The sequence below is a fragment of the Haliaeetus albicilla genome, chromosome 22 (genome assembly GCF_947461875.1).
Source record: "Haliaeetus albicilla chromosome 22, bHalAlb1.1, whole genome shotgun sequence".
Taxonomy (NCBI): Eukaryota; Metazoa; Chordata; class Aves; order Accipitriformes; family Accipitridae; genus Haliaeetus; species Haliaeetus albicilla.
The window spans coordinates 24,864,791-24,880,274 of record NC_091504.1 but is presented as its reverse complement, the minus strand read 5'-3'; the positions used below and the strand labels follow the sequence as shown (position 1 = coordinate 24,880,274).

The 15,484-nt window shown below is 50.6% G+C and overlaps 1 protein-coding gene across 2 annotated transcripts in view; it reads left to right on the top strand.

The window, feature by feature from the left end:
- The window catches only part of PKD1 (polycystin 1, transient receptor potential channel interacting), a 99,507-nt gene that overhangs the window by 43,863 nt on the left and 40,160 nt on the right, over nucleotides 1-15,484 (top strand). For both annotated transcript variants that reach the window (XM_069810509.1, XM_069810508.1), the window contains exons 4-14: nucleotides 221-390; nucleotides 2,511-3,179; nucleotides 3,495-3,678; nucleotides 7,364-7,578; nucleotides 8,673-8,785; nucleotides 8,867-8,993; nucleotides 9,943-10,220; nucleotides 10,708-11,457; nucleotides 12,557-12,688; nucleotides 14,337-14,512; nucleotides 14,963-15,096. In XM_069810509.1, the coding sequence (XP_069666610.1) occupies nucleotides 221-390; nucleotides 2,511-3,179; nucleotides 3,495-3,678; nucleotides 7,364-7,578; nucleotides 8,673-8,785; nucleotides 8,867-8,993; nucleotides 9,943-10,220; nucleotides 10,708-11,457; nucleotides 12,557-12,688; nucleotides 14,337-14,512; nucleotides 14,963-15,096 (2,948 nt within the window). The remainder of the gene's footprint in view (nucleotides 1-220; nucleotides 391-2,510; nucleotides 3,180-3,494; nucleotides 3,679-7,363; nucleotides 7,579-8,672; nucleotides 8,786-8,866; nucleotides 8,994-9,942; nucleotides 10,221-10,707; nucleotides 11,458-12,556; nucleotides 12,689-14,336; nucleotides 14,513-14,962; nucleotides 15,097-15,484) is intronic.

Here is a 15,484-nt window from a genome sequence, read left to right as displayed (position 1 = left end):
GTTAAAAAAGTACTTGGAGTACTTGCCTAATTCTAGCCTCTAGAAAAATCATGTTAATTATTGCTTGATTCCCTATTCATTAACTCCCCTCGCGGTTCTTTCTGAAGCATTTCAGTGGAGTGGCACAGATGGGAACAGTGCGGGATCTGCACACTGCTGTAATTAACACTTCACACATGTCAAGTTAATGCCTAACTTTTGTCTGATCTCCCCATTACAGAAACTTAAGTTGGAATCCATTTGTTTGTGACTGCAAACTTTCCTGGTTGCCCCGTTGGGTGGAAGACAGAAAAGTGAAAGTTATTCAAGCGTCCGATACGAGATGCACCCACCCTCCTGAGGTGGCAAACCTTTCCCTCTTTGATGTCTTGTTCGTCAATGCTACTTGTGGTAAGGAAGCACTGGGGGCTGTGGTGTGGGAGATGACTAAACTGGTGGGAACAACGGGCCCAAGGGCAGCTGGGGATCACATCTAGACTTCTTTAGACCTCAAGTCACCAGTTCTAATCTAATTAAGCAAATAATGGTAGTGTATGACTGTACCCTCATGCCTTAAGGATTGAGTCGGTCACACCAGGGCTGAGATCAGCAAACTTGTTACAGACCAAGCTTTGGGCAGCCATCAGATGACACTAGCTCCATGACCTCCAGCCTTAGGCTTTCATTCTCTCAAACTTTGAACAGTCTGACCTTAAGCAATGAAATCTCATTGGAGTCGATGGGACATGAGGACATGCTAAGTTGAATCTTTGCAGGTGACAGGGCTCCACGCTGGGAGTGTTGAATGGACACTGCCCGGATCTACAGCCCGTCGCCTGCTCTGGGTGCGTTTTTCTGACTGCCTTGGCTAGCAGAAATGTCGGGCAGTGTTTAACTGGAGAATGGGAAGGGGAAGCCCTAAGAAACCTAATCCTGCCTGGATGCTCAGCTCTCTTTGAGTAAGAGAGAGGGAGGGACAGTGAGTGCTCGCCCCTGCAGGCATCAGGCATCTCCTTTAATGCATGACAGGAGGATGCAGGGCTGAGGGCACCAGAGCTGGTGGGAGCCAGCTGAGCCGCCCGGTGAAGCGCGGTGCTCCCCAAGGCCAAAACCTTGGTGGTGGTTGCTTCTCCTTCCCGGGCAAAGTTACCCTGGCCTTGCAGCACCTTGCAGGAATTATCGAGGGGAATAACACCAGCACTGTTATTCCCCTTGATTAGAAAATTAGTTGTTCCCCTCTTGAACTACTTTAAGTTACTGTGGAAACAATAACGTGAGGCTGTCTTCTGGGTAATTCAGTGTAATGGGAGTAGGCTGGGGACAGCCTGCCAGCTACTGACAGTTGTTACTGACGGGCAGGGAATGAAGAAGTATGACCAGGCCAGTGTTAAAAAGCAAAGTGGTTCCCATGCTGTGGTCCTCCTCACGGGACTTTTCTTAAGAAAAGTGCCTCAACGTTTGCAGGAAGGCTGTGGAGAAAGCCGGACAGTTGGATGGATTTGATATGGGAAGATCACACAAGGCCGGAGCCGTTGAGATGTTTGGGGGGAGATGTTGTAGCAACCGGCAGAAACAGAAGAGCAAACACGGCTTGGTTGCGTGGGCAGAGCTGGAGAGGAGGCCAGGCAGTCCCAGCTGGGCTGCGGCTGTGCACGCGGCAGAGGCCCTGCCTGAGTGTTTGTGGCAGAGAAACATCCCACCCCTTGCAAGCCGGTGAGGGGGAAGTAAACCCAAGGGAATGAGCTGTTGCTCTGAGAGCGGGGCTGTTGTGGCTGCCATCATCGTACGTGCCTGCGTGTCCATGCGTGTGTGTGTTTGTGCTCCCTGTAACCAGGCATAGGTTGTTTCTGTGCATCCGTCCCATGAACGCATGCACGTGCATCCTTCCACACTCCTCGGGTGCAGGCTCTGTGTGGCATTGCCCTCTTTTCTAGCACCAGATTTTGCCTGCAAGGAGGTGGGAAGCTCTTGGCTCTCCCCAAGGATGAAGGTGGCTGCAGCTTCTGCCCAGCTCCAGCGTGGGCCTGGTGGAGGGTCTGGTGGTGTTTCCCCTGTGCCCCTGATGTGCCACTCTGCCCAACTGTGTTTGGTTGTAGACTTGTTGCTGGAAGCCCCAGGCAGCATGCAGTGAAATGTGCTACACCAGACCAAGCTAAGGTACAGCCAAGGGACAACCTTTTCTCCGAGTCTCACTCAGTGGCTAGTCCTTTGAGGGTCAGACTCAGCGGCTCCATGTCCTATGGGACTGTCAGGCTCTCCAAAGACCCCTTTTATGTGCTAAGTGTTGCTGCTCCATAAATCTGTGTGACTGGCTTGTTATTTCTGTCATCATTAATTAGCATGAAGAGTTTGGAAATGGTTGCTGAGGGATTAAAGACTTCCCAGGCAAGTCTCAAAAAGGAAATGCTTGGAGTAGGAGCTGCCCAGGAGAAGTCCACTCCCAGGGGTAGTGGGGTGGTGTCTCTTGGAGGGTTTCACCAAGCCATGGCTTCATTGTCAGTTTGCAAGAGGATCTTCTGTTCTTTCTCCAGGAGCTCAATACGTAACGTGTCTGACAAGCAACCACACAGAAGGGGCTGAACTTGTCATCGTCTTCACATCTGTTCACTCTGGGAATCTCACTGAGGAGACGTGTGGTGCCCTCTGTTATGCTGAAGACCAGGAATATGGAGGTTTCAGCACCCAGGGGCAGTGTTTGTGTGGTACTGCCCATGAAACAAACTCTTCCTCCGGTTGTTTGCCATTTTGCACTGAGCATTTGTCTGGGCAGGACTGTGATGGCCCATCACTCGTCCCCTCTCCCTTCCAGGCACAGCTCCCTGTGTCTTTCACAGGACTCCAGCCCCGGTACAGCCTACACCAGGCCGTGCTCTTCAATGTCAGTATTCCCATTGCTGTCAGCACTTTACTGTGGGAATTTGGGGACCAGACAGAGGTTCTCAACACCACTGGAAATGTAGCTGTCCACATGTATGCCTTACCTGGGCAGTACAATGTCACTGCCACCATCTTTGTGGGCACCAAGGTCTTACACGTGCAGGCAGAAATTGAGGTGGTGGCTTCACCCCAACAGTTAGAACTGCAGTGTCCATCCTTGGTCAAGACGAATGAGAGTCTGGACATACGGATCCGCAACAGAGGTGGCACTGGCCTCACGGTGTTGTATGGTATCACCGCAGAGGCTGGAGAGCTGGGCAGAGGTAAGCAGGGTTGGCTGGGTGGGTGCTGGGCAAGGGAGGGGTGGCACTGGGTCCTGGGACTTCCCTTTCCCTTCCTTCCTAACAAGGAGTAAGGGATGACTCCTTCGGGCACTCCTTGCTCCCCTGACTGACCAGGCAGTGTTTTACACTGTCCTGGACCAAGAAGATGACTGCACAGAGCGTGCTTCAACAGCAGAGGGGATTTATGGGCTTCAAGAAGGACGGGACATTCCTGGAGCCTCGCTCCCCAGATTGGGTTGGGGTGTGAGGGCCTGCAGAAAGGACGTCATGTTTGTGTTGTTCTGTCTTCTGCAGCAGTTCACCCCATGTGTCCCCCGGATGGCTTGGTTTTCCCGGGCAATAACCACTGCTATCAGCTGGTGGTGGAGAAGGCTGAGTGGCTGGAGGCGCAGCAGCACTGCCAGGAGCATGGCAATGGAGAGCTGGCTTTTGTGAGCAGCCCTGAGATCCAGAGCTTCTTGGTCGCTCATGTCATCAGGTAAGCGAGGAGGGTAAGGGTTAAGACTTCCTAGGGACAGGTCTTGTGTTCCTGGGGTCACACCTGCAGAGGGGTCTGGAGGGAGGGTTCCTGTGCAGCCAGTCAGGCTGGAGAGACACTCGGGTCCAGGCTGAGTATGGGGAGATGGTAGGAGTGAGGCTGCTGAATAAAGAGGAGGAATAAGCAGAGCTTGAGCCCTTGTTGAACTTGGCTTCTTTGCTTAAAGGCTGTGGAGGGAAGAAGAGGAATGGAGCAGAAAGGCTGGGAGTCAGAACCGGGAATCGTGGGGTTGCTGCTGGTGGGCATCTTGTACCCTACGTTTGTGCCTGTGGGTGCATCTGAAATGGTGCAGGGTCAGGAGCAAGTGTGGCTGGACAGACCTTCCCCCTGGGAGTTCAGCAAAATCTGCAGGCTCGGGTTGGGCAGTGGAGAGGGGCAGGCGCTCGTGTCCACGAGGGTGTTTGGCTGCAAAGCAGGGCCTGAGGGTGACCTTGCAACCAGCTCCCTCCATCAGCAGAATTACAGCTGGATTATCCCATGTGTGACACCGTGGCATCGAGCAGCCGCTCTAGTAGAGCCCAAGCCAGTGCTGCAGTCCTGCCTCCCAGCTGGGATCCTGCACCCTTCCAGACATGGCTGCATCCTGAAGCCCAGACCTCTTCCCCTCTTCTTTCGCCTCTTGAGAAGGAGCAGTGCTCCTCTCCGAGTATCAGGCTCCAGCAGCATCTGTTCCACCTCAGGACTTGAGCTTTATAAACAGAGAGCACTGGAAGTGTCAGCCTTTGATTAAATCCGCCCCTCTAAGTGCCCTTTCTGCAACCAGCCATCTTGGGAGGGAGGACGACCAGGAGAGCTTTCAGGGGCCTGACAGCTCTTGTCAGCACTCCCAGATGCAGATGTTGGAGATGGCCTCTTAATAAACACAGCCCAGAAAGCACATGGAAGGGAACAGCTGCATGTGACGTAGGCTTTGAATGGTTCTGCTGAAGGTCTGACAGCCCCTTCTTCCTAAAGTTGTATCCTTGCCCTACTCCCTTCACACTGGGGTTTATCCTGAGATGGCAAATGTGGTCGCTGCTCTGGGGAAGAGGAGTCTGTCCATTTCCACAGGTTAGAAACTGGTCACTTGGTGCTCTGATTTATCAGGCTTTGCGTGCAGGGCTTTTGATGGACTGCAGTACAAGGAAATCATGAGACCTCAGAAGGGAATGAGCTGCCCCAGCTGCTGCCCCACGTTGCTCTCCTCTCTGACCCCCTTTATTTCATGTATTTATTTTATTAATCCATTCAGATAAACATGAATGAGGCAGTTCCAGGATGCGATTTCCCTGGCGATAAAAGACAAATCAACTGAGCCGCAGGTTTTTGGAACACTCAGCCTCCATAGTTTCTTGTGGGAAAATGACAGAAGCAGAAATCTGTTTCCCATTAGAGCATGCAGCAGTGAGGACCACTCTCTCCTCTCCTTCGCTCCAGTCATTCTGTGGCCTCCCCAGGAGCAGCATGTGCTGAGCTGGTCCCCTCCCCACCTCCAGAAACCCACACCCTTTCCAGGGGACCCCACTTTCCCCTCTGAGGCAGCGCAGGGAGCCCCTCTCCCCGTCCGAGCCTCCTCAGGCTTTGTTCTGCTCCTGCTGCCCCAAGCAATGCAGCTTGGTCCTTCCTCAGAGGCAGAGGGATGCTCACATCTTCCTTCAAAAAAGGATGTCTAGAGTCCTCTTGTTCCTCTCTGCAAGGTAATGGGCCAAGCAGTGGGGCAGGGGTGGGAAGCAAGCCAGCCAGCCTTTTTCTTTTTTTTTTTTTCTTCCTTCTTTTTCCTTCCCCCCCCCCCTTTTTTTTTTTGGTGTCTTGCAGTTAGATCATAGCTGGAATTAGAAAAGGAAAATCTCTACCAAGTTTTACTGATGGCAGCAAACAGGCGGTTTCGTAGCCTGTTCTCCCTAATCCCCTGCCAGTGGTTCGGGAGCAGAGCACAGCGGTTATTTATTTTTTAATCTTATTTGCAATGAAAACTACTGATTCACGGAACAGTTATTTTCGTTGTCATTTTTCAGCATGACCTCATGAATCATTTCATCTGGCGTGAGCCTAGTGGTGGAGAGACACCAATTATCTCCCTGGTCTGCTTTTTGCAGAGTTGTACCACCCTGGGAGCACACTGGAGCGGAGGGGCAAGGCCATAGCAGAATTGATTGCAACCTGTGGGAGGGAGCGTGGAGAAGGAGCTGGGGACTTTGGGGGTGCCTGATGAGGCTGTTCCCCCCGCCCCCCTCCAAAGTTAATAAGGAACAAATGCCTCACTTTCTGCTGGGTGCGATTAGAAACAGTTGTCCAGGCTGTTTGTGGCTATGAAAGACTGCTCAGCACTTTCCACCAGAATCTCTGCTGGGATTCAGCCAGTTTCCAAATGTGGAAGGGACATTTCATCTTCCTAAAGTGATCCTGGCCTTTTCTTGTGTATGTGGGGTTCATCTGCCTGCAGGGCTTTGGCATCTGCTGCCGGCGTCTTGTCCCCCCAGTGGCTGCTGCCTTTCAGCGGTGGCTGAGGAGCTGACGATCTCCCAGCAGCTGCATCAAAGCGAACAGGAGTTCCCGTACCTGGCACCGTCCGAGGTTTAATCCTGCACTGGTGCCAGTTCCACTTGCAGTGGAGAATTGGCTAGTGGCAAATTCCACAGGTCTGCAGAGATGAAGCACAAAAGTTTTCTAAAGGATGCAGCTTTTTCAGACAGTTTTGTATGACCACACCATTCCTCTTAAGTCATGACTCAATGCAGGCTTAAAAGTGTCTGTGAGGGTCATTTAAACTGCAGTGCAGGTAGGCCATTTTAACAGACTGCTCTCCTTAGAGGGGTCTGAGGTTCTAGTCAACGTGCTGATACTCCTTAGTCTGCGGATAGTCCCACTTCCCCGTATTGTGCAGGGTTTACTCCGCCATGGGGGAGAGCTGGTCTCAGCCCTGCCAGCACCCACGGGTGGCCGTCAGCCCTCGGTGCCCGCTGGGAGGGGACGCCAGGCGGCATGGTGGTATTAATAAAGATATTAATATGAAGGAAGCAACTCCAACTTGGGGAAGCAGAAGATGTGCAGTTAGAGGGAGTCCTGGGAATTTCTGAACACAATAAAACTTTGTGGTTCTCTCCAGCCAGTGTCACCTCGTGCCTGTGTTTCATTACCCTCTCTGATATCTTTGTGCTGTACCAGTTGTGGCTGGTATGCATCAGTGCTTACCAGTATCTCATGAGCTCTGTGGTGCTGGTGGAGCCTTTAACTGGGTCCTCTTGTAACTGGAGCGAGAGAGACTGGCATTTTGGGAATGGGGTGGCTCAAGTTGTGGGGCAGTGATCACCAAGGGTCTGACTTGGCGGCACACAGTGGTCCCCTGAGCTGCTTCTCTCTCCTGGCTCCACTGCACTGTAGTGTTGGTGTTGATTGCTCTGTCTGGATCCTTTGGGCTCAGGATGGCAAGCCGTGAAGGAGCTGCTACTGAAGAGCCAGGTACTGGTGGTAGAATGGATACTGAAATCCTTTAGTAACTAAAAGGCTTTGTTAAATGCAGCCTGTGACACATGGATGAAGCTGTTGTTGTTAAGATTATTTTCATTGAGAACCATAGATGGCATCTGTCCCAGATCTTTCTAATACTCATAGTTTCCTGAAATCCCCCCTCTTTTTATTTTTGAAGGAGCCTTGATGTCTGGATTGGATTCAATGATTTTGCAAGCACTGGAGCGCAGCAAAGAGGTGAAGGATTTAATCTGGAGAGCTGTCAGAACTGGCTGCCGGGAGAACCCCATCCGTCAAACGCTGACCACTGTGTCCGGATGGGCCCAACGGGCCAGTGTAACACAGACCTGTGCATGGCCAAGCACAGCTATGTCTGCGAGTACAAGCCAAAAGGTGGGCTCTGCTTCTTCTCCACTGTCTGCTGGCATCGTGGGCAGGCAGGTATCCTGCTCAGTGGCATGTGCCAAGGAAAAATAGGGCTTCATGGAGGGGTCATCCAGAGCATCACCCCAGATCAATTTGGACTGGCAACAACCACAATATTCCCAACAGAGGCTTCACTGATAAACTTTCAGAAACCTGGCCATAGCCCGAAGGGAAGAATTTGGCCCACTCCAATCTTTGCCATCAATAGAAGTAGAGAGAGGAGTGAAGCTCAGAGGCAGAGCTTTGGAAATAGCTTTTCTCTCTTATTTGAGCAGTCTCTGCTGCTGCTGCCAGGACCCGAGGCCATGGTGCTGCCTTGGTGACTCTTGCTGTCCTTCTGTGCATCTCATAGTTTGCGAGGTGTTGGGGTCTTGTGACTTAAAAGACTATATGGCCTTGGAGATCATTAGGTGAGCTTTTATGTGGTGTGCGCTGTGCAGGTTTGTGTTTATGCAGCCTTCCAAATCTCCTAAAGTGGTGTAGGGAGTAAGAAAGAGAAGCAGAAAGGGCATGAAATACAGGAGAAGGTTTAGGTAAGAAGAAAAAGCCATCGCTAGGAAGAGCGCCCACTGGCCCTGGTAGGAGGGACAGCATCAGCTGGTTGTTCTCAGTCCCCAGAGCCTGACGTGGCTATGAATGAGCCAGAGGTATTTGCCACTGGTGGAAACCAGCTGGTCCTGGCCACATTTCCTATAAAGTCCAGGGGGACGGGGAGGATGGGGAGTGCACCTCGTGCTTAAAAATTCAAAGCAAATCATGAGGTATTGGAAGGGAGAAGTATTTGCTGAGTTCCTAGAAGTCAAAATTGCTGAGAACTGGAAATGCAAACATTACTTGTGCAGGATGAGAAAGAAATCAAAACACCTGTAAGAAGAAGAAGGAAACGACAGGATTACAGCAGCTACTTCTCCCAGTAAAGCTGGAGTTACAGATTCCTGAGTGGCCCAAGCCCTGCTACACCTTTGCTGCATGGTGCGAGCAAGCATGAGCAGGGTGGGGGGAAAAGCTTCAGACCTTGCTGAGTCTCGTGGGCTTTGTTCACATATTTCCTTTTTAAACAGGAGTTCTCTTAAATGCCGAAAACTTCCTTGTGGGAGACCCTGTGTTTGACACACATGAGGGTGTGAAGAATGTGACAGAAGATGTGCTGTCAGCTCCATGGCAAGCTGTGGAGGTAAGAAGGGTTTGCTCATCCTGCTGCTGCAGAGCGAGCCCTGGGAAACGCAGGCAGGTGAGAGCCTGGTTTTTTTTGCAGGTGATGGTGTTCCCTGAGCTGGCATTCAGGCACGAGGGATATTTGTCTGCCCTGGAGTTTGTGACGCAGGAACTGCATCAACCCGTTCAAGTGAGGTTCCAGGTGCATAGACCGATAGATGGAGAAGGTGAGGCATCTCCTCTCGACACTTGTGGTATTGTTAGAGCTGATGCCATCAGGGCCGTGTCAAACTGCATGTTTGTGGCCTTCTTGTGGCCCCTCTGTCTTCAAAGCAGAAGCTTTGAAGCCTTAAAGGCTCAAGTTATTCTGTTCTATTTTTTGAGGACATTAAAGTACAAAATCTGCAGGCATGTTTGGACAGCCTGAGGTTGCCTTGGGCAAGTGGTTGTCCTGGAGAAATTAATAGAGGGAGAAATCTGTCTCAATGCATGAAGAAAATGTGAGTGTAAGGAACATGTGTAGAAGTGAATTAATCTTCTGAGCTATATTTTATTACTTTGGGGACACATGACAAGTAAAATGGGAATGTGTTCTGGTCCATCTGGCCCCACAGGTTAACAAGGAAGAACATTGTCCTGAGCCCATTTCTTCCTGATGGATGAGATAATCTAATAAGCCTTTTATTACTTGTACAACAGCTCAGTAGTCACAGTTTTGGCAACAGTTAATTTTGCAGCACAATGTTTGCTATGGCCATAGGGTTGGCTGGTTACAAAAGGATATTTTTTGACACTGAAAAGCTGATACCTTGACATGGAAACATTAACTTAAGAAAAGTTGCTTAATATGTTTTCAATGTCAAAGCCAGCTCTGCTTTTGCTTGGACTTGCTTTTGCTTGAACATAGATCTCTTTTAGATTGCAAATTGGTGTGTCCTCACTGGAAAAGAAACCAACTTTGTTTTTAACGATCTTCGTGCCTTTGTGAAATTTTCCAGTAAAACAGGACACTTGTCTTGCATAGCACCAGGATGTGTTGCAGTTGCAACTTTTACTAAGAGTGGAGCCATGGTCAGTCAAAATGGAAAAAAATTGTGAATCTGGAGCAAAGGAGAAGTGCACTAGAAGTGTTACTTGTCAGAATGGTGATTGTTGCTTTCTCTTTCACTTCTTCAGACTACCAGGAGGGAAAAAATGCTACAGAACCATTCCACACTGCTCAGGATGATGGGAACTGGACGCTACTTGACTGTCCTCCTGGTTTCCACTGGTGTCATTTGACTAATTTGTGCTCATCACTAAACAACTGCTGCAACATGACCGAGTGTGCCAACAGTTCTCTTGCCAGCAGCTCTGCCCCCGTTTCCCTTCAGCACAATGAAAGTCAGCTCAGCTATGAACTCATCAAGGAATTTTTCTTTACAATACCAGCTGGCCCTTCTTCCCAGTATCTGGTCAGTGTTTATTAGCTGCTGTAACCAGTGAGTAGGTGGGGCAGTTTTCTCCTGAGTGCTTTGGGTAAATAAAGAATTGTTCCCAATTTGCAGATGGAGATACTGAAGTCCATTCAAATGAAATTACTTGCTCAGTGTCACACATGCTACCTCTTTCTGTCTCCCCCACTCTAAGCCATGGACTCCCTGCAGTAACCTGTTGCAATAGCGCAGTTGGTCAAAAGGCTGTGCAGATTTTCTGGGCTATTCCTATTGCACTTACGCAGTGGAGAGAGAGCATAAAGCTGACTTCTGTGTTAGCACATTTTATTCGGAGTGGCCAAGGACAGCAGAGTGGTGAAATGTCTCCCCATGCTGTGTTTGGATCTGTGGCTTTTCTGTTGGTTTCCACTTGGCAGTAAATCCAACTGACTTGTCCAGGCAAGAGTTGGGCGCTGAGTGCTCTTAACTTGAGGCATTAATCCAAAAATGTCTCCTCTCTCTGCAGGTCACATTCCAAAAAGAAGATGTTTTTGTCAGGGCTGAGGATGTCTTCAGTATCCAGCACGATGCAGACTTGGGCTTACTCCTCCAGTGCCAAGCAAGTACCACATCCCCTTACAGAACCAACGTCTTAAGCATGAACTCTTCAGAGTGGGCACTTGGCCTGTCTGATGGCTTCATTGGTGACACCTGGATAAACAACACTGTTTGCTCTCTCCGAGTTCGCTATGCCGAGGAACAGCTGGTCTCGGTGATCAGCCCCCACAACGCGGGGCTGGAGCATCCAGGTCGCTACACGGTCAGAGCCAGCGTGGACAACGGGGTCTTCAGCGCCAATCTGTCTTGCAGTTTCTGGGTGACTTCATGGGTGTCAGGCCTGCGGGTCATCCACCCCGCTCCTCAAGGTGGCAGGGTCTACCTACCATCCAACCACACTACCCTGGTTGTCAAACTCTCCTCAGGGCTGAACGCGACAGCTAGCTGGCTGGGGGACAACCGCACCTTCCCCTTCGAGGGGTCCTGCCCAGCGGCTGTTAAACTGCTGACGGCGGACTGTGCCAGGGAGACCAACGACACCTGGTTTGCTGTGGTCAGCCTGAGTGGCCTCAGGGAGGGGGTGAGCACCCACGTCCTTGTTGCAGAGAACGCCGTGAGCTCCCAGAACATCACTGTCACGGTGAAAGTGGAGGAGCCCATCCGTGGGCTGCGGGCCACCCCTGACCCTGAGAGCAGAGTCCTGCTAAATACACGAGTGGTGAGTGATTACTGCTGCTTTTAATTCGTCGGTAGCTTTTTTTAGCCTTTACTGCTAACGGTGTGGGTTTGGCTCGTGAGGAGGGCTGGGGCTCGGCTCCACACTGGTTGGGTGTAGCGCTGCTTGCTGCTAAGCGCCGGCTCCCAGGCCATGCAGACAGAGCTGCTGCAGGCACAGGCATGTGGCAGAAAGCACTGGTGCTCTCCAGCAGGAAGGCAGCTCAGCTATACGTTCACTTTAATTCCCTCAGAGGTAAGGCAGTACCTCCTGCCGGGGGGGGATACTGGCTTTCCAATTCCACAGAAAACCGGAGGCATTATGAAAGGCCAGTATTTACCTTCTTTTGACTTGTCAACTTCCTTTAGGTGTTTAGATTTGCTCTACTAAATCCTTACATCAGTTGGCTGAAGCTATAAAAATGTTTCATCCATCCATCAAAGTCTTGGAGTTACTCTGGTGTTTGCGGTCTTTTTTTTCTCCAATCCCCTGTCCCCAGAGCTACAGCCGAGCCCTAGGAGCCTGTTGAATAACTGCCCATCGGTATCTGTGAAACGCTCTGTTCAACCTCTGGCTGCTTATGGCAGAACCCTGTGCCTGCAATGCCTGTTGGTCTCACCCTTCCTGGCTGCCATGGTCTGCTCAGGAGGCACTGTAGGAGTGAGGAGGGAGCCTGCCCTGTCCAGTGCAGGTCAACCATTTTTGCCTTTGGGTCAGGCACCATCAATGGACAAGGGTCAGAGACTCAGCTTACAGGCGTAGCTAAAGCTGAGTTGTTTCTGCAAAGATAACAGAAAGTTTTTTAGCCAGCAAGAAAGAGAGCTGATCACAAGAGCCGAGCACTAGGGTGTGGGAGCAGGCAGTATGGGTTCTGCTCCCTGCTCTGCTGTTGATTTATGGAGTCAGGGTCTGCATTTCTCTACCAGCAGCAAAGCCACAGATGATCTTGCGCCTCTGTGTCATGCTCTGAGGGCGCCGTCTTGTAGATGTGTGATGCCTCCCAGTCTGGCTCTGCTCCTCTCCAGTTCAGCTGGAGATCTCCTGGGAAGTGCTGTGCATGCTTTTCTCTTGCACTAGTATAAAATGTTCTCATACCTTTCAGAGCTACATCCCTGTGATGGAAGCTGGGTCAGATGTGACTTTCCGATGGACAGTAGATGATAAGCCATCTTTCACTTTTTACAATGTTGTCTTCAACGTTATCTACCAAAGCCCAGCTGTGTACAAGCTTTCGGTAAGCCAAGGCCTTTCCCATTTCAATCCTGGGTTTCCATCTCATCCCACAAACTAAGCAGGGAAAGCAGCAGGGAGAGTAGAAGGCAGAGTTGAGTTGAGGAGATTTTCACTGTGCTCCTAACAAGCTCTTCTGCTATTTCTCACTGACCTGCTCTTGCAAATGCAAATAGTAATTTTCTTGCTATTCTTCCATTACAGCTGACTTCGCTGTCTTCCTTGTCTTTGCTTTCTTCTCTTTTCTCCATGTTCTCTTTTATGTTCATGGAGTGTCTGTCCTTCCTCCTCCCCAGCAGGAATGAGGCAGGGAGCCCCCACGACAGGGTGCTGGCTGCTGCTTTGGCAGGGAGGAGATATGGATTCAGAACCAGGCAGAGGCAGGATGCAAACTAAGACTTTCATAGGCAGGACAGAGCTTCTGCCACAAGCTCTTCTGGTCTCTGTCCTGTTCTCTTTCTACTGGTGCAGACTGGAACACTGGGTTTTGTCATGACCCCAGAAGAACGATAGAGCAGAGAGTCTGGGCAGAGAGAGGTAGGTATTTGTTGTGGAATAGGAGTCTATCACTGGCCAGAACATCTTTCTGTATCATGCCCTGTACTGCCATGCAGAGTCCTGGTCTGGCTCCAAGCTGCTTGATCCATTTGCAGGGTAACTGCTGGCTTCCTGAAGAGACACCAGCCCTAGCTCCAGGGACATGCTAGCACTAATTTGCTTGGTGCAGCACTATGCTGAGTAGCACTAATTTGCTGGGTGAAGCACTGTGCTGACAAGCCTGGATTGCTTTCACTTACAGAGCTGACAAGGTGGCATTGGTCTGGGGTCCACTGGGTTCAGTGTAACAGATCCACAGAAGTCGAGACACAAACTTCTTTTATCTGTTGGGGTGGGAGGTCCCTATTCAGCTGGGTTTGAAGGAGCAGCAGCTCCTTCTGTCAGCAGCTCAGCTCTCCTGCAGGTGAGGAGGTGACAAGATGCTTCGTCATTAGGTGCCACGTCACTGTAACATGCTTAGATAATCTTGAGGATCCTGTTCTACTTTTGTCATGTCTCTTCAGTCTCTTGTGTCCCTTTCCCTCCTCTGCCCAACTTTGCTCTCCTTCTCTGTGCCCACTACACCTAAGGTGCTGGAACTGCACTTGGCATGCTTGGGTTTTGAGTCTCTCCTATTCCCACTCTGTGCTTGGAGCCACTCGTCTGCCGCTGTCCTAAGGAAACTGGGTGGCTTTTGCCCCCTTGGTGGCAGCAAGTGCCTGGGCACAGCAGCTGGAGACAGTGTGCGGGGCACATTGGAGCAGGCAGAAGGGTAACTGGCAAGTTCAGAGCCAAAGCAGTCTCAGGATGAGAAGCTCTTCTCCTTGCCCTCTTGCTGTAGAAACAGTCCTTCCTTGGACTGACTTTAATGGTGGAGATGTGGTGGTTCCAGCAAGAGGTGGCTTCACCAGGTAGGTGACCTTCCAGTCACTGCTGCTTTCCAGTGCCATTCAGGCTGTTGCCCCTGCCTCCCTGTCCCACAGGCTACTCTTCTTTGACCTAACCTGCTTGCCTGCCTGGGGGGACCTCTTCAGTACTGTGAAGCCCCACTCTCAGGAGAGGGCAGCGTGGCAAGGTGATCCCAAATGCATTCTTTATCCCACTGTCCTTCCCAGCTCACCGCCTCCAACCACGTCAGTAACTTTACGGTCAATTACAATGTCACGGTGGAGATGATGAATAAGATGAAGAACCTGACTGTGTTGGGTGTCCTGCCAGTCCTCCCTCAGAACAGCACCGTGGAGCTTACAGCAAGAGTTCAGATTGATTCAGCTGTGGATGCTCTGTTCCTGTGAGTCCTTTGCAAGTTGCCCGAACTTAGGATCTTACTGTGCATAGCTTACCAGTCTTGCCTGCACTATTTCTCTTCCCAGGGCCTGCTGATGTCAAATGGCCCATTTATCAGCTGCTGTCTAGTTAATTTGAAATCCCTGCAAGCATGGTTCAGTCATGCTGGCTGGGACCTATAGTTCAGGCTGAAATACTTTTTTTTTAAAGGATTGCAATGTTGCTTTAATATTGGGTTCCTCTTCTTCTTACCAGTGCTGTACTCTTCTCACAGTGACAATTCTGCAGCCTTGGGCACAGCTACTGCTTTGATATTTGGCATTATGCTTCCTATGGTTTTTCTGGAAAACCCAGCCCTGAGCCTGAAAGACAGCCCTAGGCCAGGCCAGGGTTCCTCTGGGATTTCCATGATTCTCATGTTGTGCAGTGTAACATGGTTTGCATGTTTCTCCAGGTGGGATTTTGGAGATGGTATCCAGGAGACGTACCTGTTCAAACCTCCCTACAACAAGTCTTTCCTTGTGCCTGATCCCAGTGTCCATGAGGTTGTAATTGAGCACAACGTTTCACACGTCTATCAAGACCCAGGTATGCTTGGGACGGTTGTTTGGGAAAGAAGGGGCGTGGGCATTTTTCTTGCAAAGAGGGTACAAGGCACCTTCCAATAAAACAGTGGCTTGAAAGTCATTACCTTGTTCCTGAGCAAACAGCCAGAGTGACTGGAAGTCTCTAGCAATTGCTATCCTCTGTAACTGTTTCTAGGAGAAGTTTGTAAGAAGCAGGTCGACCACACAGAGTCCCCTTTTGGGGCAGTCTCAGCAGACAGAGGAGTGGCAGGCGAGCTCCATGCTGATGGGAGCAGGGGTAGGAACCGCTACTGCGGGCAGCAGGAAGGGGATCTGTTTTGTGAGTGAATAGAAAGAAAATCTTTTCTCTGTGTCTTGTCGGACTGGCTTCTTAATTGGTGTTTGGTCCT